Raw genomic sequence first — 20,355 nt, 5'->3', positions numbered from 1 at the left:
AGTTGTAGCAAAAAATAACAAACTCAGACTAAGCTAAATTTCCTTTTAAGTTTTTCAAAATTATAAAAGATGACAAGAGATCTGTACAGAAACCTCCCAATCCACAGTTTTTATATAACACAGGAGCAGAAGTGAGGTGATATCTCACTGTGGTTTTAATTCGCATTTCTCTGATGATTAGTGACACTGAGCATTTTTCATATGTCTGAGCCCTCTTTATGTCTTTTACCCATCCAGAGAGGCAGGGAATATCCCCCACTGGCCAAGATGGCAACAGGGTGAGGTCTTTACACTGAGTGTGCAGAAAGGTACTAATATCAATGGCTAGGGCCCAAGCACGAAAAGCTACAAAGATAACTGGACAGGAAAAAGCCCTTTCTCCACCCCTTCTGGTACCAGATTGGGGGTGGGATCAGGGGAAGGCAGGGACATGCTACAAAGAAAGTCAAGATGGCATAAGAGGAGGTGCTGGACCAAAGAAGCCTGTCAGTCTAGCCTGGGGAAGGAAGGGATTGGTTGGGAGGTGGGCCCACCTGAAGTACGTGAAAGTTTAAGTTGATTGGTCATTTTGAGAAAGTACCTGGTCTGTCCCATACCCCAGGGGAACAAAGAAGTTGCTCTCTCTCACTGGCTTGCTTGCTCATGATCTGAATTCATGAGGTGCAACTGCCTGTTTTCTCCATGGGCCATGTGGCCTTAGCAGCCACATGAACCATGACCTCCAGGAGGGAGCCTCTCTCTCTCGCCCACCTGGTGCTGCACTGGGCAGTCCATTCACACACTCTCCCAGAAATACTTGACCTTGCGGCCCTAACAGCCACAAGGCCCATGGCTGAGCAGCTCCACATGCAGGCTCCAGGAGGGAGCCTAAAATGAACAGTAGCTGGGAACAAGGTAAGCTACTTGATGGGGATTATGACCTCTTAGCAGCTGCCTGGTGGCTCCAAAACACTGTACTTTAAATTGGAGCAGGAACTCTGGACACTGATTTTTGTCTTGGTCTTGCTGAGGAGATGGACTTTGAGACAGGAGTCCACCATTCTCCCAGATCACACAGCACCTGAATAAAACCTCTTTCGTTTTGCACCAACATCTGCCTCACAAGTTTGGCTTTTGTGGCAGCAGGCTGCCAACCCTCCATTTTTTTGTTCAGTTACATGTCCTCTTTGGAGAAGTGTCTATTCAGGTCCTTTACCCATTTTTTTAATTGGATTTTTTGTGTGTGTTTTGAGTTTTGTAAGTTCTATATAAATTTTGGCTATTAACCCCTTACCAAATGTATCATTGGCAAATATTTTCTCCTAGTGGATTGTCTTTTCATTTTGTTGATGATTTCCTTTGCTATGCAAAAACTTTTTACTTTGATGTAATCCCACTGGTTTATTTTTCCTTGCTTCCCTTGCCTGAAGAGATATATCAAAAAAAATATTGCTCCAAGAAGTCTGAGATTTTACTGCCTATGTTTTCTTCTAGGGTTTTTATGGTTTCAAGTCTAACGTTTAAGTCTGTAATCCAGTTTGAGTTTATTATCATGTATGGTATAAGAAGATGATTTAATTTTTTTGTATATTATCTGTTCAATTTTCCCAACACCATTTATTGAATAGACTGTCTTTACCCTATTTCAATTTTCTGGGGGTTTTTTGGTCAAATATTAATTAACCACAGAGGTGTGGGTATATTTCTAGGCTCTCTATTTTTCCATTGAATTGTGTCTGCTTTTATGCCAGTACCATGCTGTTGTGATTACTGTGGCCTTACAGTACAGTTTGATATCAGGAAGCATGATCTCTCCAACTTTGTTCTTCTTTCTCAAGATTGCTCTGGTTATTTGGGGTCTTCTGTGGTTCCATATACATTTATGGAATATTTGTTCTAGTTCTGTGAAATACACTACTGGTATGTCGTTAGGAATTGTGTTGAATCTATAGATTGCTTTGGGTAGTGTGCACATTTTAATGATGTTAATTCTTCATATTTATGAACATGGAATAGGCTTCCACTTATTTGTATCTTCAATTTTTTTCTTCAGTGTCTTATAATTTCCTGAGTACAGGTCCTCTACATCCCTGGTTAAAGTTATTCCTAGCTGTTTTTCTTTTTTTTTTTTTTTTTCTTTCTTTCTTTTTTTCTTGAGCAATTGTTAATTGGAATGTTTTCTTAGTTTCCCTTTTTGATAGTTCATTACTGGTATGTATAAATGCAACTTACTTTTGCATATTTGTTTTGTATCCTGCTACTTTACTGAATTCATTTATCAACTCTAGTAGTTTTTTTGGTGGAATCTTTAGGGTTCTCTATACACAGTATCATCTCATCTGCTCCTTTACTAAATACTAAAATATCAGAACAATTACCACTAAATGTGCCAAGTAAGGACATATAAACAAATTTTAAAAGATCTTAATAATCTGGTAATGTTATAGGAACTTTTAAATATTTTTTCCACATGAGGATAACTGTATAGTTTCTGAAAGATTTTCTTATGAAATGAATTCTGGCTAAATAAATACTCTACTCTTGATAACCTGGTGGTGAAGCACACCAGGCCAGTACCTAAAATCATGGCACCAATAAATCCAAGCATTCTCTACAGCAACATATCGCTGGGGGATCCCAGTTCAGAATCCCAATAATGAGACCAGGAATTCATCTCCTACTATCTTCCTGTGACTTTGAAGAGTAATCATAACTTCAGAAACTATTACACTCAAATATAATAAAAAAGAAACACATGTCACCTTAAAAAATCACTAATATTAAACAACCAAGTGCACAACTTCCCAGCATTTAAACAAAACTTACATCACAAGGTGATTTGTTATAAAAATAAAATGAGCTCTCATTATTACCTTCAGTCAAGTTGTGATATATAATAGCCTCTAAAAGCCGTAAGCTTTATACAACTAGTAATTTGCATTTTTTATTTTTGTTAATACCCAAAAGTTTAAAAGTTAATAAAAATTAGTCTGCCTTAGAAAATTTAGGCCATTTAGGGATGAAATAAAGGAGTAGGATAAACAATCACATATTGCAACCAAAAATAATCTTGCACCATATTTCCTTATCTATTATTTTAAGAGCTTCCCCTCTTTGTCTTGATAACAAAAAACAACTCCCGGAACTATAAGAAATGTTAAAAACAAAAAACAAAAAAAAAAACAACTTAAAACATAAGGCTAAGGTCACCTAGCTAGGAGGCAGAGAAACAAACTTAGGTGGTCTGGTTCTACCTGAGCCACCCTTTTATCTATTCCCCTCTACTAGCAGAAAACAAATGTCTGCAAACTTTTACTCTTTCCTCTAATCCCCCTAACACAAGGCTAAGAACACAGAAATGTTTGTCTTCAATATATATAGTTCAAAGGACATTTTCCTGTGAACTCAACTCTACATGGCGGTTAAGTTCCCCTAAGATTCAAAATAAACATTTCCATAAAAGTTGCTTTAACCAAATAGAAAAAGCATGTAAAACACTTCTTTTTAGTTTTGGGAATACATTAATTTGCATTTTTATAATATGCCACTTACTTGCAAGCAATTCACTACAATGTATGACTTCAAGCCAAAAATTAGGGCTAGGCCATAAATAAAACAAGACTGACTAAGTCACGCCCTGGCTGGCGTGGCTCAGCCAGTCTGTGATCCAATGGTTGCTGGTTCAACTCCCAGTCATGGCACATGCCTGGATTGCAGGCCAGGTTCCCAGCGGGGGTGCACAGGAGGCAACCACACATTGATGTTTCTCTCTCTCTCTTTCTCCTTCCCTTCCCCTCTCTCTAAAAAATAAATAAAATCTTTAAAAAAAAAAAAAAAAGACTTACTAAAAATCAACCTAAAACAAGCATCAACAAGTCTAAGAGAATTGCTAAATGGTAGTAAAATTATACCAGTGTACCAGCCCCTGGCCATGACTGGCCAGATTCCTTGATGCTCTTTTCCCATCACCTCTCACTTTCATTTCCCACCACTTTCCAAATATTCCAAATCACCATAGGGGGATTCTAACCACCATTAGAGGACTCCCTCAGGTAAAAAGGCTGCCTACAGCATGTATAGAACTCGGCCACTTCTTATTTCTCTTAGAGAAAGTAGAAACCACCAGTATTTGTTGTGTATATAATGCTTCTACAATATGCACTGTTTTGACTGTGTTTGAGAAGCAAAAACCTCTAATAGCTACATATACTAAGTCTCTTGCATTCAACTGTCAAATTTATTTTTCTTGTTTAGCTATCAATCAAGTTAAAATTATCAGTGTATAACTACTATAAATCCCTTCTTTCTAGTTAGATCCCACCAATACTCCACATTTGATCTCACAATACTCAAAACACACCTTATAATATTTTTGTTTATATGCAAAAATATATTCAGTAATTCATGTACATTTTGAAAAGTAAATGGAAGTGTTTCTTTTAAGAAAAAGGAAAAAATCAAGTTGGTAATATTGATAGTGTATTCAAAATTACATTCTAAAACAAACCCATTATTACACTGTTTAAAAGGCATCTTAAAGCAAGCAGAGATTTAGAAGTAGTTACAACACCAGCTCTAGCAATTCTGAAAGCTGGGCTACCTCATATACTCGTATTACATATACTATAGGGACAATCATCAGGTATTTGGGAGCCATTCTGCATGAAATATAAGGGGCTTTTTAGATAAAATATTATATTTTTTATAAGAAATAGATTTAAAAAGAGTACAGAGATTTTCAACAGAGGTGCCAAGATCATTCAGTAAGGAAAGAGCATTCTGTTCAACAAATGTTCCAATTGGATATCCACGTACAAAAGAATAAAGTTAAACCTTACTTCACTCCATAAACAAAAATTTACTCAAAATTAATCATAAACCTAAGTGTAAGAACTAAAACTATATAATGCTTACAAGAAAACATAGGATTAAATTTTTATTACCTCAGATTTAGCAAAGGATTCTTGGATAAAATATCAAAATACAGGCCACAAAATATAGATGTTTTGGACTTAATCCAAATTAAAATTTTTGTGCTTCAGACATTAACAAGAAAGTAAAAAGACAATCAACAAATGGAAGAAAATATCCATAAATCATATACCTGGATAAAGGGCCTGTACCTAGGATATATAAAAATCTCTTACAACTTAACAAAAAAGACACCCCAATTTTAAAATTGGCAAAGGGTCTGAACAGACATTTCTCCAAAGATATACAATAGCCAATAGGCACATTAAAGTATGCTCAACATCATATAGCCATCAAGAAAATGAAAACTGAAACCACAACGAGATACTTCACACCCGCTAGAATCAAAGACAAATACAAGTGTTGCCAAAGGATATAGAAAGAGCAGAGCCGTCATATACCTCTAGTAAAAATGTAAAATGGTGCAGTCACTTTGGAAAAACAGTCCGCAGTTTCTCAAATGATTCAACATAGTTACTATGTGACCTAGCAATTCCACTCCTAGGTATATACTGAAGTGATTTTAAAACAAGTGTTCAAATAAAAACTTGTGTGTGTGTGTGTGTACACACACACACACACACACACACACACACACACAGCAGCATTATTCATACAAGTTAAAAGGTAGAAACAACCCAAACGTACATCAATTGAAGAACTAGCATTACTAATTCTTAGAAGCACCCAAACCAAATACCAGGAAGAAAGATATTATTGGATTGTTCTGCATACAGGTCTACAAAGAATTCTGGTGGCAGTTCTTGCACAGGGACTCCACACTGGTCTACCATGTGAAGTCTGAACGTATAGGACAGTACAGGCTGCCTTAGTGGGAACAAATGAAACAAAATACAAGTGGTAAGACTTGGTACAAAGTCAAATCCAATCATCCTCCACATCTTTTACTTCCCACATGGATTGAAAGTTGGGAAGATTTCCCCATTGTGGCTTAAAAACATCTCTACTCTACCACAAAAGAACTAAATACAGGTTTAATTCTATCATGTAACTTGTATTCTATCATTTAAATCTGTATTAAGTCTAAATGCAGATTTAATTCTATCATGGTTTTTGCAAGAAAATGTTACTTTGCATTTACCTTTTGGTAATTCTGGTTGAATGAAACAAGTGCTGGTTGAGGGAAGGTATTTTAAAGAAAGATGCCAGGTTTCACAGAGGATGGAATTCTTCGAGACATGGAAACATCTCTTGCAGTTCAAAAGCAATTCTAATAAGGGACAGTAATTCTAGAAAATAACCCTCAGAAGCCCCAGATGATTTCTACTCCAGTGTTTCATGATTAAGATAATGAGGCTCTTTATCAGTGTCTCTCCATGGTTATCATCACTACAACTACCTGACTACTTCTCTGCACTTTTGGTTCACTTTCCTGAGAAACACAGCACAGTAAACTACTGGGCAGCCAAAAAGTTTGTTTAGTAATAATGAGTTGTCTTTAACTCCATTCAAAACAAGTTTGTTAGACTGTATTGTGACAGGTTGTCATATCAGCATGCATTTTAAAAAAATTAATCAAGACTGGTAAATTTTTGTGTAGCCATTTTAATATTGAAGGTGGAAGGAAATACACATTTTTGGCATATTATGCTTTATTATTTCAAGAAAGGTCAAAATGCAACTGCAATGCAAAAAGAGACTTGTGCAGTTTATGGAGAAGGTACTGGGACTGATCAAACATCTCAAATGTGGTCTGTGAAGTTTCGTGCTGGAGATTCCCACTGGATGATGCTCCAAGATCGGGCAGACCAGTTGAAATTGATAGCAGTCAAATCGAGATATTAACCGAGAACAATCAATGTTATACCATGTGGGAGAGAGCCAACATAATCAAAATATCCAAACCAATAAAGTTATTGGTGAAAATGAAAAATGTGTCCTTTATTTTACGGAAAAAACTAAATGGACTTTTTGGCCAGCCCAATGTACATTTTTGTTCTTGCTAGGACAAAATTTTTGGACTAAGCAATTGATCTGCTCCTAATCAGCTGAGAGACAGGCTTCTCTTGGGCCAGGTATCTTTAGTAAGATCAGCTCAGGCATTGTGGCAAGAGGCACACAGCAGAGGGCATGATCGCCTTTGTGTAAGCGACCACTTGGGGCTGTTCCCTCAGCAAAAGCTGAGGCACTGAGCACAGCAGACCCCTAGAACAGGAAGCCTGCTGAAATTATAGACTGAATCCTAGCATCCAATAGATTAAAAGATAAGAGAATTGATGCATTCACAAAATGGTGCATACTGATACAAAAATGTAATAATTACAGAATTCAAAGTAGTAAAACCTTAAGACACTAAGATCTCTACCTCAGCATCTCTGAAGGTCATCCAAATTCTGCTTTAATTCCATCGAGTGCTGAGGAACTCCATACCAAAAAAGCACTGTCAGGCTATTCTAATAGATGCTTTAAATTGTTATGTTAGGACAAAAATCTGTCTTCACGTAAACTCTGACCATTAGTGTTAGATTTTTTTCCCCCTCTGAAGCAAGAAAGGGTCTATTCACTCAACCAAGAACCTGTCAAGTATTTTCTCCTCTTCTTTGGGCATATCCTACTTTTTTCAAACCTTTTTTTAAATATGCACTTGGAACTGAAGACAATGCCCAAGGGACAGGCCAAAACAGACAAGTGTACTAATGTCATTAATCCTATATACATATATTTTAAGAACTATATCACACCAGTCATTCATATTAAGAATATATCCAATAAATCTCCTGAACCTACATTCAGCACTACTAAATATTGACTGTAATTAAAAAAAAAGAAAACACGAAAAACAACTTTGTTTTGGTAGTATCAGCAAAAGAAGAGTTCATTTTCAAAATTTTTCAAAATCATCATCCTCTCAATTATGATTATTGTTACACTCATGGAACCAAAATAAAACTGTGTTCAAGGCTTCTGGTCAAGATGGTGATGTAGGCAGACATGACTCATCTCTTTGCACAACCATATCACAATTACAAGTAAATTGTAGAACAAGCATCACTCAGAAACATCAGAAATCAAGTTGAATGGCAGTCTGACAACTATAAAATCAAGTTGAATGAAGTCTGACAATTATGGAATTGAAGGAACTACATCCATCCAGACTGGTAGAGGGGCGTAAATGCAGAATGGGCTGACTCCACACCCACATGGATAAAAATTCAGGAGAGATATCTCAGGAGCAAGGAGTCCCAGACCCACACCAGGCCCTCCAGGCCAGGATTCCAGTGCCAGGAGGAAATGTCTCCACAACTTCTGGCTGCAAAAACCAGCAGGGATTGAGGTGGTGGAGGTGGCCGCTAAAGCCCTAAGCGGTTCCTCTTGGGGAACCTACACACAGATTTACCTCGTCAGACTTGCCCCTTCTGAGTTCCAGCACTAGAGTAGCAGCTTGAAGGGCACCAGTGGTATACAGGGAGAGACCAAAGTGTCTGCCATCAGGGTGAGCAGAGACCACTGTCCCTTTGCTGAGCCCTCCCGCCACAGAACCAGTAGGCTGGTGCCATATCTGAGATTCCATCAACCTGGCTAACACTGTGGGACCCACCTTGGAGATCCACAGAGGCTCTACCCTACCCAACTTAGGGGCCCACCCAAACTGTTTTCCATGAGAATGGCTGGTCTTGGCTCCTAAGTCCTATCAAACAAGCAACAGCTGGCTTCATTGAGCCATGGTGGTAGCCAGATTTGTGTCACAGCTTGGCTTCACCCGGGAATCTCCAAGCCCAGCACAAGTAGCAGCCATCTCAGACTGCTTCACAGCTCAGGCAGAGTGCCTCCGAAAACCACAGGTCGGGGCTGACCTTGGCCTGTAGAGCCAGTGCACTTAGTGGACTGCTACAGACCATGTCAGAGAACCACCACCCTGTCCCTGCACAGCTGATCCTCCATGGAGGCTGAGGTTGGTGGTCAATGGTCACAGCCAGTCCTTGCAGCTGACTGGCCTGGGTAAATCCCTCCTATTGATCTACCAACAGCAACCAAGGCTCAACTACAAGAGAACAATGTACATGGCCCACACAAAGGGTGCACCTCGAGTATCCAGCTTGGGTAATAGGGGAGGTTGTGCTACTCAACCCTACCGGACAACTCCTATATTAAGTCACACTACCAACATATGGAGTCAAAGCAGCTCTACCTAATACACAGAGCCAAACACAGGGAGGCTGCCAAAATGAGGAGACAAAGAAACATGGACCAAATGAAAGAACAGATCAAAACTCCAGAAAAGAGCTAAACAAAATGGAGATAAGCAATCAGATACAGGATTCAAAACACTGTTTATAAGGATGCTCAAGGAACTTAGTGAGGACCTCAACAGCATAAAAAAGATCCAGTCAGAAAGAAAGGATACATTAATTGAAATAAAGAACAATTCACAGGGAAACAACAGTAAAGTGGATGAAGGCGAGAATCAAATCAGTAATTTGGAACATAAGGATGTAAAAAACAACCACGCAGAACAAGAAAAAAGAGTCCAAAAAGCTAAGGGTAGTATAAACAGCCTGTGGGACAACTTTAAGAGGTCCAACATTGGCCTCATAGGGGTGCCAAAAGGAAAAGAGAAAAAGCAAGAAATTGAAAAATCTGAAAAAATGAAATAAAACTTGCCTAATTTGGTAAAGGAAATAGACATGTAAGTCCAGGAACTGCAGAGAATCCCAATTATGATGTATACAAATAGGCCCACTCCAACACATATTATTATTAAAAGGCCAAAGGTTAAAGATAGACTCTTAAAAGCAAGAGAAAAGAAGTTAGTTGCCAGAAGGTTGCCAGATGCAAGGGGAGATGGGGAAAATGGGTAAAGATGTGAGGGAATTAAGAAGTACAAATAGGTGGTTACAGAATAGCCATGGGAATGTAAAGTACAGTATAGGGAATGGAGTAGCCAAAGAACCTATATGCGTGACCCGTGGATATTAACAATGGTGGGAAGACAGCCTGAGGGAGTAGAGGGCACTGGTTGGAGGGCAGCAAAGGGGTAAAAATCAGGATAACTGTAATAGCATGATCAATAAAATATATTTTTTTAAAAAACTGTGTTTACATACTAGTTTTGTCAATGTAGCTCTTGTAAGAAGTATACCCTACCCATACTAGCAGCCTCCCCTTGTACCTGACTGAGAGCTTTCACTGGCCATAGATGTTCAACCTAGAAAAAGGTTTTCTAAATATACTGAGTGTTGACCCAAAGCACCCTGACATTCTATTCTACATAAAAATGACTATCTCAGAAAGAATTATGGATGTGTTTTAAGGTACAGTTTGAACCCCGAAAAGATTACAAGAAATTAGGAGCTGTACCAGCCTGAACTAAAAGGGACATAGACATTTCAAAATGGAAGAGGTATCTGGGCTCCCAATTGTCAATGCGTAGAATGCTGACTGAATGCTTACTAAGCTGTAAGCAGGGGTTACTTATTAAAGAGGAAAATGACTTCTCAGAGGGTAGAGCCAAAAGGAGAAGAAAGTAACAGATTAAGGAAAGATTTCCTGGTAGTAAAACTGGGACCTAATCAAGGAACACTCAACGCGCCCAAAGTAGGAGGCCATGACAACATGAGGCGATTTCACACTTCTATCAACCAGCAATCGTGCCTCCCTCCCCTATATGAAAGAAGTGTGTATTGAGGTTATCTGGTACCTGTCTCACCATTTGATGCTGGGTGTCTTTTTTTCAGTTCGTAGGTCTGTATCAACAGACACAGCTGCTCCCATCAAGAAGTAGAATCTAATCTTCCCCACTCCTTTTTTGAACGCAGGCTGGCTTTGTGGCTTATTTTGACTTACAGAATATAGCAGAAGTGAAATGATTCAAGAAGCCTTGCAGCTTCAGCTCTTTCCTTCTTGGAACACTGCTGCCACTATGTAAACTGCCTAAGCTATTCCTAGTACAGAGGCTACATGAAAGAGAACCAATTGTTGCCCCCACCGACAGTCCAAGGTAACTTTGGTTAGGGGTGTCCAGCGCACGGCTCAGGATGGCTATGAATGCGACTAAACAGAAAACCGTAAATTTACTTAAAACACTGAGTTTTTTGTGATTACGTGTCACAATGTATTTAATGTGTGGCCCAACACAATTCTTCTTCCTTGTGACCCAGAGACGCCAAAAGATTGGACACTCTTAAACCATTCAGCCTCAGTCAAGAGGCTAGATCAATGATTTTCAATCATTTTTCATCTTACGGCACATATAAACTAATTACTAAAATTGTATGGCATACCAAAAAATCAATTTTTTTTTTTTGCCAATCTGGCAAAAATAGGTATAACTTTGATTGATTTACCAAAAATAGTAGTAGTAGTAGTAGTAGTAGTAGTAGTAGTGATACTTTCCCTTTTTGCTCTGAAGTGACTTTTTAAAAATTCAGGTGCCTACACTTGTATATAAGGATTTCTGGTACTACGAATTAACTAAGCAGATGCAACCTTATTATGTGATGTGACCAATAAGATGCAGTTCTATTATATGACCTATACAGGGTCAAGCAGAAATAAGGCCTCCTTGAGTATGGTTGGTAGGATACTAATATGGATATAATAATTTATAGTTTTAATTTGACCATTTCACCTAAAATGTCATATGCTATGTTTGAGTGTGATATTGTTATGTTAAAGAATTGTGCTTATGGTTTTGTAATAAAAGATTTTGTAATTAAAAAGGGGGCATTAATTGTGCTGGATCCTGTATAGTTATGGTTCGAGACAGGGTATTCACACCAGACCACTACTGTTGTGTTAGTTGTTGCCATTTTTAATTTGACAATCTAAGGGAAGAGAGGTCAGTGCCCCTGACTAAATAATCAGGTATTGCATATTCTTGCAAAATTCTTGTGGCACACGAGTAGAAAATTGCCAGGCTAGATGACTGAAGCCACATGAGTGACTCCAGGCAATAGCATTCAAAAATAAACTGTCCAGCTAACTCTAGCTCAAACAACAGAACAGGGAGCAAATTGTTTTAAGCCGCTGCATTTTGGGATTATTTGTTATACAGCAACAGATAACTGAGACAGTGGTAAATAATGATGCATCTTAATTTGATGAAATATAATCAGCAGCTCAACAAATGCTTTTTTAAAATAACAACCCAGGAAAAAGAAAAGTGGAAACTCACACAGTTGACCCAAATGTAAAATATCATAGACAATAAACTACTATCACTATGTTCAGATTAATGCTGAAAGACAAAAGTTGGCAAAGTTTAGACTATCACAGAAAAAATCCTCAAAATCCTTTCCTAGTGCTGTACAATCCCCAATCTTAAATTGTAAAAGGATAAAGGAGGAGTGACATAAACTTAATGTAATGAAAACAATATAGGTAACATGTTCAAATTATGGGTCACTTTTTAATGACAAAGTTTTCAATTTTCAACTTCAATTAAACTCTTAGAATACCATTAAAATTATTAGAACTTGAAAGAACTTGAGTTGGAAGCCATTTTTAAGTCACAGAGTTAGTTTAAATTAAAGGGCATTAATTTTTGAGGCCAAAACAAAAAGGACATTGTGCTCAATTTTATTAGAGTTTTTTAATTAGAGAGGAAGCATATGTAGTGACAAAGCATTAGAATTCAGACAACCTGAATCTAGTGTATCACAGTGACTAGGACAAGCCACTTAATTATTTTTGCCCTTAATTCCTCATGACTATGCCCTGACTGCAGCTCAGTGGGTTGGGTGTCCTCTCGCAAATCAAACGGTCACCAGTTGGATTACTAGTTGGACACATGCCTGGGTTACTGGCTGGATCCCCAGTTGGGGACATGGGAGAGGCAACAGATCCATCAACGTTTCGCTCCCACGTCGGTGTTTCTCTGCCTCTCTTTCTCCCTCCCTTCCCCTCTCTCTAAAAATAAATAAATATAATCATTAAAATAAAAAATTCCTTATGACTACATATAACCTGCCAAAAAAATACTACTAGCACTCTAGAAGATTCAAAAGGGACATTCACCAAATTAATAAGCTAAGAATAATATGGTTATATAAAATTAAATATAATTTCTTGAATTACTAATAATATTACTTGTCATTAGCAAATTAAAGCCATCATGCACTGAACACTTACTACATACTATATGTTTATTTAATTCTATTAACAATCCTATGGAGAAGGTAGGATTATCCTATTTTACAGAATATTAAACTGAGGTGTAGAGAGGCTAAGTAACTTTCCAAAGTCTCACAGCAGGTTAGCGACAAAGCCAAGATCAAATACCCCAATAATACAAAACAAAAATTTTGGCATACAAAATGCAACCACATAAAGTGCCATCAGCAGTGGACTTGAAAATCAGGAGATCTAAGTTATAATACCAATTCTGCATTACCTGCACCTGGACATAAGAAAATGAGCAAGTCCCAAGTTAGCAATGGAAGTCAAATAGTTTTTAATCAAGAAGAAATCAGGATGGTTGCTAAATGTAAAATATCATATCGCTGAACCTTTTTTCAACCATAGAATGAGATATGATTAAATGCATCTTAAGATTTTCCAACTTTGAAATTTTGATTCTATTTTTAAAAATTATACTAAATGTTATTTCCAAAATCAATTCTGTAACACAACAATTAGCATATGAATATGCTGAAGTATTAAGAGGCATGAAGATCTTCTGACCACTTATTGTTCCCTTCTTTGAACAAGTTGTGCTCCTCCTGGCACTTACTTATACACTCTTACACTGACTTATTAGAGCCTATATTACCAATCTCTCTGCTGGTTATTGAGCTCTCTTTGTTTATTTCCCTTTCCGGGCATGCTTGTCTCCATGATAGGCTAATATTCTTAAAAACAGAGATGTTTCTTCAATATCTTTTGCATGAAAGCATGAATAACTGAAAAGAACAAGGGACATACAGCAATTCTTCAATAAATACAGTGACCATACAGAAAATGTTTTTCCTCTCTAGCTTTAAAACAACATTATTACAACTTGTGATTGGATTATCATGAATGGCCATATAATTAATAATCTATTTTCTTTCAGGTTACTACACATTTCCAGTTATTCCAAGTTTCTTGAAGCACAGTGAAAACTATTCAGATTTCATAAACCCATTACCAGAGCCTATCACAGCCACTAGAATAAAGCAAGCACTCAAAAAAAAAAAGTTAATTCCAGCAAATAACTTTACAACAGCTAGTAAAATCAAGTAAACCACTGTAGTCACATTATCTAAAAACATTATCCTCAGTAATTATTTTCACGGCATGGCTCAAGTGAAGATGCTGACAAAAGTGTTTCTAACATAAAAGTGAAGGAAAAGAAATATTTAAAAAACTGAAAAAGCAATGGAAATCAAGTAGCTTTTAATCAAGAAGTGGGTGGTTGCCAAATGTGAAATATCACGTATTTTGAAAATACAAACTTTATTTTAAAAGATTGGAAGAACATATTTGAAAAGAAAGATGAGCATAAGGTAATACAAAGATGAATCTAGAAACTTTTTACATTTAAATAGAGGGGACACAGAACGAAGGCAAAAGTAGAAAGAAAGAATGTGCTATAAATATAAAGCTTTGAGAAGAGGAAGGGCATGTGGACACAAATGGAAAGGTACAGGATCAGATACACTGTGCTGTGACCATCACCAAAAACAGGGAAAGACCATACACAGTAACATGTGTACAACCAAGTCTTCTTTAGGCCTAAATTATGCAGCCCTTGAAATATTTTATGAAGTTGAATAAAAATTATCCTCTGAGTGCATCCACTTACAAAGGACAAAAAAAATTTATAATTTTATGCCACAAGGAATGAGTATTTAGAATTATTTTGGGGTTTAGAATTACTATAGCAACTTTATGAGTGGCAGAAAAGACAGCAACATTAGATGCCACGAAAGAGCAGTCAGGGCTAAGACAATGTTAAGCACTAACAAGAGAACAGCTATGTAAAATGGGCTGTGAAATGAAATGACCAAGTAGAAACAGCCACACTGTCAGATGCTGAATAAACAGCACCAATGAATTATCTGAATTAGGAAAAGCTAACAGGTTCTTAATGTCATACCTCTAAAGTAGTTTAAAATAAACCCATTTGGCAAGTTATGAAATATCTCTTTAGAATGTCTATGATTCAATATTCCAATTTTCTACAAAATGGAATGATGTAATATTAAATACTAAAATTCGGGGGGTGGGGGGGAGAATCTCCTTGAAGTGCAACCGTATCATCTGTAAAAACCTGAAAGTTCCAGGCCAATTGTACAGAATTTTCTTAAGTGACATTAGAGGCAAAGGAATAGTGACTGGATCTATTCTACATTTATACAGAGTCAGGTTGTCAATTATAACCAGGATCATGCAATTAACATAATCCTCCATCAAATTATCAGAGCTATAATCAGAATGCGGATATTTTTCCTCTTCCAGGATTCCTAGTAAGATAAGAGCAGGAGCAAAAAGGGATGTTAAACTCAACAAGCCAGAAAAGAAACTTATGTGGCCACAAATTAAAGTTACTATTTCATGTTGTGTGATTACGAAGTAAGATTACTACTGCATATATCCAGGGGGAATTAAGAAACTCCAACATTTGGAAACTGCTTCTGAGTGCTAAGCAACTGAGTTCATTAAGTAACCTGGAGTATTTTAAAGAGATATTTATTTAGACTTTGCATTAATGTAAGGGCAAAAGATGAACTTCTTAGTCTCCTTCCTTTGCCCCTGTTTGAGCCAAGCCCTCCCCAAGCTGTGGCTGATAAGACTCCAAGAAGGAAAGCAGCTCAAGTGGGAAATGGTATCCTCATACAGCCCAGAAAACCGGTGACGCACCAGAAGCTTGGAAAATATCCCGTCGTTTACCTAAGAGCGGTTAGGTAGGAAGATGATCTTCCACGTGCACTCTTCTTTTCCAGGTGTGTTTATTTTTAACTTTGGTATCAGACCCTCAACCTCAGCCTAAATGTAGGGAGAGGGTGGCAGGGCCGCTGGTGGTATCTGGGCGCAACACAAGTTTAAAAAATAAAAAGCACCACTTTTTTTTTTTTAATTGCAGCGTACTCGGTGCCCTCACCTTACCTCCATACCTCTGCCATCACCCTACGCAGCTCTTCGCTGCCGTCTTGAGTCTCCATGACAACCCCACCTGAGGGCGAGCCCCCTCTCCGCCGCCTCCCGGTCCCTGCCCGGCCAGCCACACTTGCCTAGCAGGTGACAACTCCACCTGCCCAGGGCTCTCACTCAGCCGCTCCCGGGAGGCGGGCCAGGAAACCTACTGGCGCGCGGGCCCACTCCGGGGCTACAGCACGACGCTCCTCAGTAGGGGACGTGGGGAGGGGCGGCCGGACGCGGAGCTGAGGAGGTTCCGCTCAGACCCCCAAACGAGGGGGCCGGGGCGCGACCTCCAAAACCGTTGCGGCGGCCCCGAGCCCCAGGTATAGGCGGCTGAGAGGCGCAGAGGGGCAGGCGCAGTGGGCGCGAAGGAACTTGTCTGTTTTCACAAACAACGGCGCGTTGCGGTGGCGGGAGATGCTGGGGACAACGCTCACCTTGAATGGATTGTTGAGATCCGGGTCAGCAAACGGGTTACTGTCGAAATCCGACATCTCTCTCGCGCTCGGCGTCACCCACCCGACCAAGGCGCAGCGAGGAAGACGAGGCAAGGCCGCCGCCCCCCTGCGCGCTCACGTAGCCGCCGCTGCCTCCGCCGAACAGATCCGGGTACAGCTCGCCGGGCCACCCAGCCGGCCGCGCCACTGAGCATGCCCGGTGCGCCGGGCTCCAGGCTGGCGGCGCGACTCCCGTTCGCCGTCCCGTTCCTCTGGATCTGAATCCCGTGCTCCGGGCTTTGGCTACGACTGAGTAGGGACAGAGGGCCGAGGGAGCCGGGAGCGGAGAGCTGCTATCTGTCCTACGATTTGGGGGCCCGACTGAGATTACATCTCCCATCTTAACCAGAAATGCATTTAGGTGGACTGAGTGTATTATCAATTTAATATCGGGCCCTGTGGCCGAACGTGATTTGGGAAAGAGGTGGTATTTTGTGAGCAAAAATAACGTCCACTGCTACCACTGCCCCAGATGGGCAGGCAGTCTCACACTCAGACTACCCACCTGGGGAGGGCGTGGCTATTTAACCACGCTTCCGGCGTGGGCAACGGAGAACCTCTGCATCAGTCGCCAAAGACAGGGTCCCCAGGGGCTCAAACCTAGTTAATGAATTTTGCACACTCTAGACCCCACCTGTAAATACTAGCCTTCAGTCTTCCGGTCCCCTCGGACTGTAGGTTGCTGCCAAATTACGGAGACCAGCCTCGGAGCTACCGATCCGTACTGGCCCCGCGGAGGTTTGGGAAACAGATAAGGTTTAGTAGTAGGGTCCAGCCCCTGCTCCCGTCCTCTGGAATCTGCAAAATGGCTACTTCTCCGGAAATGATTTGTAGCATGAGGGGACACAAGTCAAGAGAGCAAGTTAGTATTAGTGGACAACAAAAAGATGCCGTTTTGGTTTACTTTCAAACATTTGGGAGGAAATGTTTGAAAATACACACCTCTGATTTTTGCCTATTCACTCTCCAGCGCCAGGGATGAGGTTACTGAAAATTGGGTATGTGTAAAGAATTTATTTGAATTGTTCATTACTTCACCCCTGAACTGAGGGCACCTCTTTCCCCCACTTGGATCTTCCTTCTGCACTAACAGAAAAGCACTTAGCAAATGAAGCTACGAAGAGCCAGAATTATCTGCACTTGATAGATGCCTAAGAATTGGAAGTTGCCTTGGCCTTTCGGAAGCATACACTATTCTATGCAAAGTCAGATGATTAATACTTTACCCCTGCTGTGAAAACACTAGATGGAGATGATGGACAAAAATCACACTTTGCTGTAATCTGGCTTTGGCCGGATACAGGTTGGGATATATGAAAAGCTGCTTCTACACAGTCGACGAGGGGTGTCCACTAATAAGTGACAATAGACAGGGGTGATCATGCCAGAGCTGCAAGATTCTATATATGGAAAAGAGCAAACAGTCTGTTGTGCTCACCATCCAATTGTCAGCAGCAGCCTGGTGTCTGGTTGATTTTTTAGCTTTCAAAACCCAATTATGTGTTCAAATCCCAATTATGATACTACATGTGCTACTCCACCTATGTAGGTCTGTAAAGGGTTATTTAAAAAGTAAATTAAATGAGACATAGAAAAATGCCCTCATGTATTTAGTGTCTAACAAACAGCATGAGTTCTACGTCTGCAAATGACAAGAGAGCCCAGCCCGCTGCTCTCAGGTGCTTTCCCTCATCTCTCCTGGGCTTGATCTTGCCCAGCTGATCTGCTTCCTTCACCACTGTGGCCCTCACACCCTCCACCTGTCCTTCAAATGGCCCAAATAATCAGCAGCTATTTATTATACATCTATTATGTTCCAAGACAATGAGAATCAGCTGAGCCTGCATTGCAGGATGGAAATTTCCAAATATGCTGTGTTTACAGCTAATGACATTAGCATCTAGTGCAAAAATTTACAGACTTCATTGTTCCAGAATCATTTGAAATACTTGCTAATGATGCAGGTACCCACCTCTCCACATCTCCTATCCCTGAGATTCTGCTTTAAGGTATCTAAGGTAGAGGTCCTGGATCTGCATTGTTTATTTTCTTTTTAAATGTATTTATGTATACAAATACATTCTTTTACATAAATGCATAAGTAGATTCATAGCATATATAGTGTTTTCACTTATTAAAAAATACAATGAAGATTAAATCAAAAAATTTTTTATCCTTTGTCTTTCCTTCTCTTTTCCCCTACATTAATAACCTGGTATGTTTCTTTCAATAGTCTTATAATATTGTACATCTGCACTCACATAATGTAATACTCACATAATCATATGCAATATATAATACATTCATGCAGGTATTTACACACTTGTACAGAGTTTTGGCATTGTCTTGAAAAAATTGGATCATATATGTATTTTTCTGCAACTGGTTTTTCTCCCTCAGTGATACTTATGACAGTTTTCTGTGAGATGTGCATTGGCAAAGAGATAGTCTAAAGTTTCCTCCCCTAGTAAACTACATAAATATAACTACTTTTTAGGGGTACGATGGCTATAGAGGTGAAAAGGATTGGGAAGCATGGCCTAATGGAAATCCCTCTAAACAAACAGTTATTAATCAAATTTATTTTTTTAACAATTGCAAAATCACCGAAGGTGATTCTGATAGAGGTGATGTTCTGATCACATTTTAATAAAGAACACTGATATAAATTTATTCAGGCATATAGTTCATGGGTAAGCTTATTAATTCATTAACTTTCATTAAATATAGAATCATAGGACATAAGACCTGAAAGGAATCTTAGCCTTTCTCATGACAAATGAAGAACTGAGTTTGGACAGGTCAAGCAATTTGCCTCAGTCATGAAGAAAGTAAATGGAGGAACTGAGAACAGAACTCTTCTCTTGACTCATGTTTCAGACATTTGACAGATTTCATTAGCAATATTTTATATGAGAAGAAGAGATGCTATGTGCAAGGTAGAAAGTCAGCATACAGGAGGCTTCATTTGTTGAAGTAGTTCATTTTCCAGAAGCTGCCTCTTAAATTTGATAGAACAGAGAATGAAAAATCAAAACTAATTTCTAGATCCAGCTGTACCATAAGCCAACCATGTGACCTTAATCATACCAATTCGCCTTTCTGACCTGAGTTTCCGCATAGTTAGTGAGTCAACAAGTATTTACTGAACACCCATTAGGCAGTAAACAATGTTTTACATGTGGGGGATAAAGCAGGGAACTAGATACAAGAGTAGGGTCCATTCCCAAGAAACTTCCTAAAAGGTCTAGGACTTGACTAAATGACGTCTCAGGTTCTCTGCACAGCTCTAACATTCTCTTCATCTGTGATAGTGGCTCACCCCTGCCTAACTATCTGGATTTTTGCTTCTGTTTTCATTTTTATTTTTGTTTTCCTCGGGGCATGCCTCACACTGTTGTTATGCTGGTTCTCTCTCCATCTGACAAATTTTATTTGTGAATCCATTGGGCAGGGGCTGTAGTCTGAATTTCCTGCTTTCTATACTGACTAGCAGATAGCTAGTAAGTAGATGTTGAGAAAATGTCTAGTTAGAAATTTACAATTCTTACCTCAAACGTTTCATTAGACTCTGGATTCACTAATGACTTAGAACTGCAATCTATCATCTCTCTCAGCAGACCCAGTCTCCAGGTCTGCTGCTGTGACTGCTGTCACTGATACCCATGGAAACCCTAACAGGAGCATATGTGGCTCTCCGTCCTGCCACTTGCTACACTTCCAGGGGGTATCAGAGGAGATGAAGGCACTATGTGTTAGGCCAAATAATGGTCCCTCTCCAAAATGTCCACCCACTAATCCTGGAACCTTCAAATGTTACTTTCCA

General features: G+C 39.3%; 1 protein-coding gene across 2 annotated transcripts in view; it reads right to left on the bottom strand.

Annotated features, from left to right (window-relative positions):
• SCAMP1 (secretory carrier membrane protein 1) overlaps positions 1 to 16,672 on the bottom strand; it is a 97,351-nt gene extending 80,679 nt beyond the window's left edge. For both annotated transcript variants that reach the window (XM_054578515.1, XM_054578516.1), the window contains exon 1: positions 16,470 to 16,672. In XM_054578515.1, coding sequence (XP_054434490.1) covers positions 16,470 to 16,526 — 57 coding nt within the window. In that variant the 5' untranslated portion in view covers positions 16,527 to 16,672. The remainder of the gene's footprint in view (positions 1 to 16,469) is intronic.
• Between the last annotated feature and the right edge of the window lie 3,683 nt (positions 16,673 to 20,355).

The sequence above is a fragment of the Pteronotus mesoamericanus genome, unplaced genomic scaffold, assembly GCF_021234165.1.
Source record: "Pteronotus mesoamericanus isolate MK-2021 breed Mesoamerican mustached bat unplaced genomic scaffold, CSHL_Meso_final contig_50, whole genome shotgun sequence".
Taxonomy (NCBI): domain Eukaryota; kingdom Metazoa; phylum Chordata; class Mammalia; order Chiroptera; family Mormoopidae; genus Pteronotus; species Pteronotus mesoamericanus.
This window is presented reverse-complemented; position numbering and strand designations above follow the sequence as displayed.